At 45.6% G+C, this 11,833-nt stretch overlaps 1 protein-coding gene across 1 annotated transcript; it reads right to left on the minus strand.

Moving 5' to 3' along the window:
* Positions 1-565: 565 nt before the first annotated feature.
* On the minus strand, positions 566-2,178 carry LOC123447421 (probable transcription factor At5g28040). Its single transcript, XM_045124018.1, has one exon. The coding sequence runs from the start codon at positions 2,018-2,020 to the stop codon at positions 818-820; it is 1,203 nt and encodes a 400-aa protein (XP_044979953.1). The 5' UTR covers positions 2,021-2,178; the 3' UTR covers positions 566-817.
* Positions 2,179-11,833: the final 9,655 nt, after the last annotated feature.

Below are 11,833 nucleotides of genomic sequence, written 5' to 3' on the forward strand. Positions count from 1 at the left end.
AGACAATACCAATGTAATACCATTACTGCACCTATTCCACCCAGTGATACCAAAATTGCACAATAAATCTGCAGTCTAAAACAGGATTACATGACAACAAAACAAAAAGCTCAAACATTCCTAGTCAATAAAAAAGGTTGAAATTTCCTATAATGTGGCACCTTGTGACAACCTAAAGTAATGTTTGAATTACAATGGTTGCAATTGCATGGAAATGAGTCAACAAAAAGCAGTCAGAATAAATCTGTCTTCGGGGAAACAACACATTCATCTTTCACATTTTGTAAGTTCAAAATAATGAGACCAAAGGTACAAGCAAGCCCTAGCACATAACTAAAAAGAAAACAAGATACGATGGTTTATTTGCCCCACAAAATAGATCAATGAGATTTAATCTGGCACGTGGTGGTTGAACCCTGAGATATTTGCGCAGTTAATAAGTTAAAACAACATCCAGTGGAGGGTTGAAGCTAGATGAACTACTGATTAATCATTAGCATTAACTGAAAATGATAGTGGCAGAAGCACGCTATATAAACAACAATGCTGGAATCATAAGGCATTATTAAGACGATGGAGTGATTAAATTATTAAACGAAACAGCAATATCCGTAGAAATGTTACACAGGCATAAATTATAACTAGAGCGGCTAAAGCAAGGCTCAAGCTGAGCAATGCACTACAAAAACATAGCATGCATAAGCTGATTTCTATACATAGCAGCAAAGGATGGAAGCACATCATCGGATACATCTCACTTAGTGCCCAGTGGCAGCAGCATCCTCAATGATCAACCTGATCATCCGATACATCTCACTTAGTGCCCAGCGGCAGTAGCATCCTCAATGATCAACCTGAGCCTTCGGCTCAACACATCAAGCTCATCAATCCTCTGCGCCCTCCACCGCCTGGCGAGTTCGCTTTCCTCGGCACTGCCACCACTACCCATTCCATCGGCCTTTGCCTCCCTTAAACACTCCTCAAACACATCCAACACGGAACTTGCCATGCGATGCTCGCTGCTACGCGGCAGCAATACATTGCAGTTACCATTCTCACTACTAACTCCATTGTTCACAACATTTGGGGGAGCTACATAGTCGTTGCCAACAACCCCATTGTCACCGGCGTCGGTGAGAACGGCCATGGTCTCAGCCTGCTCCAGCGCAATCCCGTCCAAGGTGATCCCATTAAGGTTGCCGTCGGCAACAAAAGCGGCATCTTCATCAAAATAGAGGTGGTGGCCGTTCTCCTGCTCGAGATACATCACATCCTCGCCGCCGCCGCAGTTGTCGTCGGGGAAGGAAGCGGCGGCCCCCGGGATGGAGGAACCGATCCAGTAGCAGCCATGGGAGTTGCTGTCCCCCGAGGGGGCGGGGACGTCGGGCAGCGGCGGGGGCGCAGGGTTGGCGCGGCGGCGCTTGTTGCCCGAGGAGCCGGCGGAGGCGCCCGTGGCGGCGAAGGGGGAGGTGGCGGCGCTGGCGGGGTCCCAGAGGCGGGAGCAGAGGTGGAGCACGTCGCGGTCGTGAGGGGCGAGGCGGGCGGGGTCGAGGCCCCTGGCGACGCGGGCGGAGACGCCGCGGTGCTTGTTGCGGAGGCGGCGGAGCTTCTCGGAGAGCTGGGAGCGGGTGTAGGGCTGCGGCATGGACTCGGAGAAGCGGTCGTAGAAGACGTTGAGGTCGCGGGGGAAGACGAGGCCCTGCGCGCCGCAGCCGAGCAGGCCCTGCAGGAAGCGCAGCTCGTCCGACTCGGACCAGATGCGCTGGAACTTGAAGGGCGGCTGCTGGTGGGCGGCCTTGAGGGGGTCGCCGGAGGAGGCGGCGCCGGAGGAGGAGGGCGAGGAGGAGGGGCGCGGCGGGGAGCGGCGCTTGATGGGGAGCTTCCGCGCGGCGGAGGCGGGGGATGGGGACGGGGTCGGGTGGTGCGGGAGCGGGAGCGGTGCGGTCGGGGTCGGGGGCGGGATCTGGTTGGGGTTGGACGGGAGTAGCGGTGGGGGTGGGAGGGTTTGGTCCGAGGCCATGGATCGAGTTGGAGCGAGCCCCCGCCCCCGACCTCGAGACGAGACGAGACGAGACGAGGTGAGGTGAGACGTGGTGGTGGGTCGATCTGTGGTGGATTGGGGTCGCGGCGCGGCCGGACGGGGGATGGATTGGTTGATTGGGTTGGGGCTGCGAGGATGGAGACGGCTAGACCTAGACGAGTAGTAAAGGTCGATCGCTTCGCTTGTTTTTTCTTTTTTTTCTTTTTTAAGAACGCTTGGCTTGGCTTGGCTTGGCTTGGGTGCGCGGTTGTGTGATGACCGGTGGGGGTAGGTGGGTGGCCTAGCCGTCTTCAAGGCCGGGCCGGGCCGGGCCGGGCTCGGGTTTGATCAAGCCCGACCCGACAACATAGATAAAATGTAATCAATGTAATTTTTTCTAATAAAATGATGAAGCATTGTATAGCTTTTTTCCTTTAAAATGGATAATAGGTTTATTTTAGGCTTTTTAACCAGGTTACCGGACGAAAACATGAGGACCGAGCCCAATCAAGTGTCAGATTTTCTTGCTCTGGTTGTGATGTTGTCTATTGAAATGTTGGTCATGTGATTCTACTTCTGGCAACATGGAAGAAAGGAGGATATGTTTGGTTTGCATGATTTGCGGTATATGATTGTGCAGAAATAATACAATGACTAGAGAACAAACAATGCTTGTAAATTTGAGTGTTTGGTTCACATGGATATAGAAAAAAATAGGGATATTGATAAACACTATCAAATCAAAGTCAAACCATGTGTAAATGTATAAAATATGATGTCAATATTATTTCTTTTGCATGAACTTAAACATAGCCTACTGTGTTGTAAAGTACCATCCTCAGCCTTTTTTTCTTTCATCAGTTCTTTTGCACCAAACAATTAATGCTAAAAGAAACTAGTATTATGCTTTTCTAGCAAAGCGAAGAAATTCTAAGAAACATAAGTTGTGGTTTGTACACACAAGCATCAATAATGCATCCCCTAATACACGTCATTGAATAGCGGGGCAACACCGTGAAGCATGTTGTGTGCCTACTACATTTTCTATTGTTTTTTATCTAGTTGACTATTGATGGGACGTTGATGTCTACTATGCATTTTTATTATTGTAGACTTTGTTATCCTTTCAAGCGCATAAATTTGTAGGACAACATCAAAATTTATTCAAGTAGATCACCTAATCTTTATCAATATGTGGGATGTGTAGGATGAAAATGGTTCTCTCTCAAACAATCATGCAAGAAAATATACGTAGTCTCTTGTGTCACCAACACACCCAATACAATTGTCAGTTGCATAGATGCACTAATTCGACAAAAAGATGATGATAGATGTGCAATATGAATGGTAGAAAAAGCCTTTGATAATCTAAATAAATAAAAACAATAAGCTAACAAGTACCAAAAGTGTGTAAAGACGGCTTGTGCAATCTCTCAATATTACTAACATGATTGAATCATATAATAACCCCTCAAAGTGCGGCAATGAATCACTCAAAGTCTCTATTCCTATCGAAGAAAGTAGGATGAAATCACGTATATAGTAAACCACCTCAAAGTTGTGTCTCCAATCAATCTATTGAACAACCCTAAAGTGTGACCAATAGTTTTAGAGATCGTATTACAACAATAACATATGATACGCGTCAATCAACTCTAATGTCATCTAGATACCCGAATGTCATGATAATCTCCAACTGCAAGGAATTATCATAGCATTTCCCAAAGATGAAAGTGATAAGTATAGAGTGTTGAATCATACCTGGTTAAACGAGCCAGCATGGCACGGCTCGGCACGGCCCGTTGTAAACGAGCCCGGCACGACACGACCCTCCCCGGAACAATTACTAATCGGGTCGTGTTGTGACGGGCCACGTGCTCGGGGTGGCGGCCCGGGCACGGCACGCGGCAGGCGAAGGCATGCCGGCCCGGCTTGGCACGCTGGCCTGATTACATTTTTTACCTTTTTGTAAAATAGACAAAAAAGCCAAAAAATGTAAAAATATATATATATAAATTTTGGTAGGGTATTATATGGGATAAATCTAACGTTTTATTAGTGCTCGTCTCATTAAAACCTTCCACCCCATAGAAGTAAAAGAGTACAAGCCATCATCTAGAAATATTAAAAGATTAAAAGATAGAGAAAGGAAAGAAAATACAAATACTACAAGCCATGCTCTAAAAGGGTACGAGCATCCTCTAGAAATACTAAAAGATTAAAAGATAGAGAAACGAAAGAAATTATAAATACTACAAGCGAAGCTCTAATAATCCTTCAACCTTGCCCCGCAGCCGCAGCCATAGCCGCCGCCTCCGTTGCCTCCGTGACGTGTGTTGTCTTGTACTTCATCAGGTGGTCGGTTCCCACATTTTGTTTCACGAGCAACTTCTTACAGCATTGTTTGCACTATGCAAAAAGCTGGGCGACACCATCCTCATCTCTAACAAATTCTTCATCGTAGTACCTCCAAATAGTACCGCGTCTCGCAAGAACGTATTGATTTGGATCAGCCAATTTTGTTTGTGTAAAATGAGATAGAGTTTGAGTTTGACAAATGAGAAAGCGGGCATCCCTTTTTATAGCCAAAAAATGGCACGTTAAGCACGTTAGGCACGTTAGGCACGATGTTGCATGGGTCGGGGCATGGTAGTTGGATCAGAGCTCGGAGGGAAGAGGTTATAGTCCAAACCATCAAGACCGAAATTAGAGAGTGGGAAGCTATTATGGTCCTGGTTTTCCATGTTTGAGTGTGAGAAATGTGTGGGCTGGGAAGCCCTATTTATAGCAAAAAAATACAATTTTTCAAGAGTCAAATTTTCGAATATATGCATTTTCTTTTAAAAAAACACCATAATCCCTCCTAAACCCCTCCCAACGACTCCGAGTCCCACCGTCCCACGGCCCCGCTCCCCATGCTCCCCCTTCGACGGAGGCAGAGGCGCAGAGCGCTACGCTGGCCACCCGAGCGACCGCCCCCGCTCCCTGTTCGACCGAGGCGGGTCGGTCGTGTCGTGCCAGTGCCGTCGTGTCGGGTCGTGCTTCGTGTCGGCCTGCTCTAATCATGTTGTGTCATGCTAGCCTGCGGGGTTAGGGTGGAGGTCCAGGTGCAACCCACGACGGATTGTGTGCCTCGCACACCCCGATTAGCGCGTGTCGGGCCGGTCCCGTAGCATGTCGGGCTTGCGTGCTCTTGGGATGGCCCGATTAGCATGACATGTTTGGCCAAATTTGTGTTGAAACCACAAGGAGCTAAAGGTAAGATCAATATTCTCTCAAGTACTATCTCCCAGCGATACGAGTCTACATACATCGAATGTTCGCTTATATCTAGTAACGAGAATTAAAATTGCGTTGTGGGTATAAAGACGATAGCTTTGAATGATATTGGAGAACAAAATATGAAAATAGTCGCATGTATTACAATGTATTACAAATAGCGAGTGTGGAATAATGATGGTATGGTGTGCGGAATCATCCTAGGCAATTGATAACAAGATCGGTAATCATTCTTGCAATTTTATATGACGGAGAGGCATGAGTTAACATACTTTTCGTACTTGGATCATATGAACTTATGATTAGACTTCTAGCAAGTATCCGTAACTACTAGAAATCATTAAGGTAAATCCAACTATAGCATTAAATATCAAGTTCCTTTTACTCCCATACGTAAACAACGCCCTTACTCGGTTGTAAGCTTCTGTCACTCTAGCCCCCCACTGTAAGCGAATCATGAATGTATTCCAACACCCCACAGTGAGAATCCCTCACGTGTGCGCGACACATAGGGAACCATAGGACAACACCAAAATAAAACATACACTCAAACCACAAGATCATCAATCAACCCAAAGGACAACATAAATCTACTCAAACATCATTGGATGGCAACACATCATTAATTAATAATGTGCAACATGAAACACCATGTTCGAGGGGATTAGAGCGGGTGCGGGAGAGTGGACCGCTGAAAAGAGATGATGGTGATGTTGATGGAGACGATCACCATGGCAATGGCTCCCCGGGCAGCACTCCGGCGCCATCGGGAGAGAGGGGAGAGCGTTGATGTCTACTACACAACTTTATTCTCGTAGACTCGTGTTGGGACTCCAAGCACAGAGCTTTGTAGGACAGTAGCAATTTTCCCTCAAGTGGATGACCTAAGGTTTATCAATCTGTGAGAGGTGTAGGGTGAAGATAGTCTCTCTCAAGCAACCGTGCAATCAAATACAAGAAATCTCTTGTGTCCCCAACACACCCAATACAATGGTAAGTTGTATAGGTGCACTAGTTCGGCGAAGAGATGATGATACAAGTGCAATATGGATGGTAGATATAGGTTTTTGTAATCTGAAAATATAAAAACAGCAAGGTAACAAGTGGCAAACAACAAGCAAAATGTTGTATCAATGCGCGGAAATAAGGCCTAGGGTACATACTTTCACTAGTGCAATGTGTCAACAATGCTAACATGGCTGGATCCCTCAACGTGCAACAAAGAATCACTCCAAAGTTCCTATCCAGTGGAGAACAATAAGATGAAATTGGTGTAGGTACTAGAACCATCTCAAAGTCATTCTTTTCGATCAATCTATTCAAGAGTTCGTACGAAGATAACATCAAGATATCCTTTCCGTTCAATCTATTCAAGAGTTTGTACTAAGATAACACCAATGATACATATCAATCGACCCTAATGTCACCTCAAGTATCCATGGGTAAATTATGCGACATGCATCAAACAAGTTCAGAGCTATCATATTCAATCCAACACAAAGAACGTGCAGGGAGCACTCCAAGATTTCTATCGGAGAACATGGTATGAAAACGTGCAATCAACCCCTATGCATACATCCTCAAGGTCACCGGAACCCGCAAGTTGATGCCTCAACATATATCAAGTGAATCAATAGAATACCCCAATGTCACTACAAGTATCCCATTCAAGACTTACATCAAGTGTTGTCATACCAATATGCTCAATCCAACATGACGAGATCTTAAAGGAAAAGACTCAATTCATCACAACTAGATGGTAAGGGCAATACATCACATGATCCAGCTATATTAACAAAGCCCGTGTTCCTGAGATCGTGCCATCTCAAGAACACGAGAGAGAGAGAGAGAGAGAGATTGAACACATAGCTACTAGTATATACCCTCAGCCTCGAGGGTGAACTACTCCCTCCTCATTATGGCCTCCGCTGGGATGATGAAGATGGCCGCTGGTGATGGTTTTCTCTCTCCACCAGTGTACTCGAATCACTCTAGATTGGTTTTTCGGCGATACAGAGAGTTGCGGCGGTGGAGCAGAAGTTCTCTCTTTATTTCTGGGGTTTCTGGGATTTATAGGATTTTTCAGCGTTGGAATCACGCGCAAACAGATCCACGTGGGCCCCACAAGCCATCAGGGCGCGGCCAAGGCCCAGGTCGCGCCCTGTTGGCTTGTGCTGTTGGGGAACGTTGCATGGGAAACAACAAAATTCCTACACACACGCAATACCTATCCATGGTGATGATCATCTACGAGAGGGGAGAGTGAATCTACATACCCTTGTACATTCGCTAAGCGGAAGCGTATATAACACGGTTGATGTAGTGAAACATCTTCGCGATCTAAATCGTAGCCCGTCCCACGATCTCATTCTCATCACGATCCGTCCCGCGATCCCATCATGATCCATCCCGATCTAGTGCCGAACGGACGGCACCTCCACGCTCAGCACATGTACAGCTCATTGACGATCCCCGCCTTCTTGATCCAGCAAGAGGGGCGGAGAGGTAGATGAGTTCTCCAGCAGGGCGGCGTGGTGGTGGTGGTGGTTAACTAATCCAGCAGGGCTTCGCCTAAGCACCGCCGAATTAGACTAGAGGAGAAACATATCTAGAGAGAAGTAGAGGCAGTCGTGGTTGATTTCTGTGTATCAAAACCCTTAAAACCTCTAATATATATATATATATATATATATATATATATATATATAGGAGGATAGGAGAGGAGGCAGCCTTGGCCCCTACTCCAAGGAGAAGGGGTCGGCCAAACCAACAAGGGAGGAATCCACCTCCCACAAGGGAGGTGGAATCCTATTAGGACTCCTTCCTAATTTAGAAACCCTTTCCACCTTTTAGCTTTTTGCCTTATTCCTCCACTCTAGTCGCATGGACCCTTAGGGGAGGCTTTGGCCAACCCACTAGGGGCTGGTCTACCTCCTCTCACATCCCATGAATCCTTTGGGTCGTTGATACGTCCCAAACGTATCTATAATTTCAGCTTGTTTCGTGATCTTTTGGGTGACATTGTTATATGTTCTACCACATTTTTATATCATTTTACACATATTTGGACTAACCTACTAACTTAGTGCACCCAGTGCCAGTTTCTGTCTGCTGATGTCTATTTTGTAGGGGCTTTTACCCAATTTTCCGAAGCCCGAAAAAATCCAGAAAAAATATATTAAAAATCAGAGAAACAGAAGCTTCAGGATCACCGAAGGAGGGCCAGAGGGGGCCAGGGGCCTCCCTGGCGGCCTACTGGTGCGGCCAGGCACTAGGCCGCGCCACGAGGTCGCCTGGGTGGGTCCCACCTCCTCCGGTGCCCTCCTTTGGCCTATATTTAGTGTTCCGGGAGGAAACTGATGACCCACAAGTATAGGGGATCAATCGTAGTCCTTTCGATAAGTAAGAGTGTCGAACCCAACGAGGAGCAGAAGGCTCTGATAAACGGATTTCAGCAAGGTAATAACTGCAAGCACTGAAAGTAGCGGTAACAAGTGATGGTGTAGCAGGTGAAACGTAGCAAGCAAAGAGTAACAAATAACAAGTAGTAGCAACGGGGCAGCAAGTGGCCGAATCCCTTTTGTAGCAAGGGACAAGCCTGAACAAAGTCTTATAGGAGGAAAAACGCTCCCGAGGACACACGGGAATTTCTGTCATGCTAGTTTCATCATGTTCATATGATTCGCGTTCGTTACTTTGATAGTTTGATATGTGGGTGGACCGGCGCTTGGGTACTGCCCTTACTTGGACAAGCATCCCACTTATGATTAACCTCTCTCGCAAGAATCCGCAACTACAAAAGAAGAATTAAGACAAAGTCTAACCATAGCATTAAACTGGTGGATCCAAATCAGCCCCTCACGAAGCAACGCATAGACTGGGGTTTAAGCTTCTGTCACTCCAGCAACCTATCATCTATTTACTACTTCCCAATGCCTTCCTATAGGCCCAAATATGGTGAAGTGTTATGTAGTCGACGTTCACATAACACCACTAGAGGAAAAACAACATACAACATATCAAAATACCGAACGAATATCAAATTCACATGACTATTATTAACATGACTTATCCCATGTCGTGAGGAACAAAAGTAACTACTCACAAAGCATAATCATAATCATGATCAGAGGTGTAATGAATAGCATCAAGGATCTGAACATAAACTCTTCCACCAAGTAATCCAACTAGCATCAACTACAAAGAGTAATCAACACTACTAGCAACCTTACAAGTATCAATCGGAGTTGCGAGACGAAGATTGGTTACAAGAGATGAACTAGGGATTGGAGAGGAGATGGTGCTGATGAAGATGTTGATGAAGATGCCTCCCCTCCGACGAGAGGAGTGTTGGTGATGACGATGGCGATGATTCCCCCCTCCGGGAGGGAAGTTTCCCTGGCAGGATCGTCCTGCCGGAGCTCTAGATTGGATCTGCTCAAGTTCCACCTCGTGGCGGCGGAGAAACCACGAAAAAGCTCCCGATTGATTTTTTTTTCTGGACCAGGACGCTTCATATAGCAAAAGAGGGGGGCTAGTGGGCCGTCAGGCAGCCCACAAGCTTGCCCTGCGCCACCAGGGGGTGGTGGCGGTGGGCAAGCTTGTGGAGCCCTGGTGGCCCCCCCTCCGGTAGTTCTTTCGCCCAGTATTTTTTATATAATCCAGAAAAAATCCACGTAACTTTTCAGGGCATTTGGAGATGTGCAGAATAGTGGACTAGGATTTGCTCCTTTTCCAGTCCAGAATTCCAGCTGCCTGAATTCTCCCTCTTCAAATAAACCTTGCAAAATAAGAGAGAAAAGGCATAAATATGGTACCACAAGTAATATAACAGCCCAAAAAGCAATAAATATCAACATGAAAGCATGATGCAAAATGGACGTATCAACTCCCCCAAGCTTAGACCTCGCTTGTCCTCAAGCGAAAACCAAGTCCCATAAACATGTCCACATGTTTGGGGACGAAGGTGTCGATAAAACATAATACGGACATGAGGGCATCATGATCACACATAGAATAGCAATACATCATAAAGATTCTTATGGGAAAGTAACAATTCCTTCACAAAGCAAAGCATGAAGCAAAAAACCTTACCAAGAAGTAACCAACAATAATCCATAGTCATTGAAGCAATTGCAATTTATCACAACATCAGAAAGAGTCAAATAAGAGCTTGTAAGGCAAACCCACATACTCAATCATCTCTTTCGTTTTCCACAATTGTTACAACTCACGTGGTACTCATGGTGTCAAAGTTTCAGCTGGACATAGAGGAAGATAGGGGCTTATAGTTTTGCCTCCCAACCATTTACCTCAAGGGTAAAGTCAACAACAATAAAGCATAAGTACTCAACTCCAAGTTGATATATGAATATAGATCTTTCCCAAGCATGTGACAGTAGCCAAGACAAAGGCAAAAAGGGAATTGGTGAAGATCACCATGACTCTTATAAGGGCAAAAAGTAAAGGTTCAAGATAGGCCATTCGCAGAGGGAAGCAGAGGTTGTCATGCGCTTTTGAGGTTTGAAGGCGTGTCCTCTTAGTGCGGAGGAACGTCACTTTATATTGCCTCCTGTGATAAAGAACTTTATTATGCAGTCTGTCGCTTTTATGTCTTGCTTGTCACAGGTTCGTACAAAGCTTATTTTCCACACACTAATAGAGAGCAATTTTTATTGCTTGCACCGATGACAACTTACTTGAAGGATCTTATTCAATCCATAGGTAGGTATGGTGGACTCTCATGGCAAAACTGGTTGGAGGTTTATGGATGCACAAGTAGTATCTCTACTTGGTGCGGGAGTTTTGGCTAATATGAGGTGGAAGCAATCGTCACATTGAAAAGACCTCGATGACGCCTAGAGGGGGGTGAATAGGCTATTTAAAAACTTCTTCGGATTTGGCTTGAAACTAATGCGGAAATAAACTAAGAGGGTACTTGTCAAGCACAAATCCTAAATGCACTAGGCACTGCAGCGTGTATCAACAACACGATCTACCAAGATGGACACAATACAGTTACTAACAAGCACAAGTAAGTTACACAAACTTACTTGAGCTATATCACACGACAAGTAGGTGAACAACACAAGATACTAGATCACACTATATCACACGATATATCAAAAGCTGCAAGTATGAACGTGTGGATATAGAAGGTATGCTTGAATGATTAATCTTGTACAAGAAATATCCAACACAATATAATGAGCACAAACAATATGCAATGTATGTATGCTCATGTAACACAAGTAAACCACAAGTAAGGAGTTAGGGTTAAGGATAACCAAGGTCACTGAGACGAAGATGTATCCCGATGCTCACTTCCTTGGAGGGAAGCTAGTCACCGTTAGAGAGGTGGATGTTACCACGAAGGCACACCAATGCCACGAAGGCTCACCCTATTCTCCCTTTAAGATAACACCACGAAGGCGTTTCTCAACCACTAGTGGTAAGCCTTTGAGGTGGCTTCCAAACCTCACAAACTTTTCCGGGGGTAATCACACGGATTGATTCCTCTCCGAAGAACTCCTA

The sequence above is a fragment of the Hordeum vulgare genome, chromosome 4H, assembly GCF_904849725.1.
Source record: "Hordeum vulgare subsp. vulgare chromosome 4H, MorexV3_pseudomolecules_assembly, whole genome shotgun sequence".
In the NCBI taxonomy this organism is placed as follows: domain Eukaryota; kingdom Viridiplantae; phylum Streptophyta; class Magnoliopsida; order Poales; family Poaceae; genus Hordeum; species Hordeum vulgare.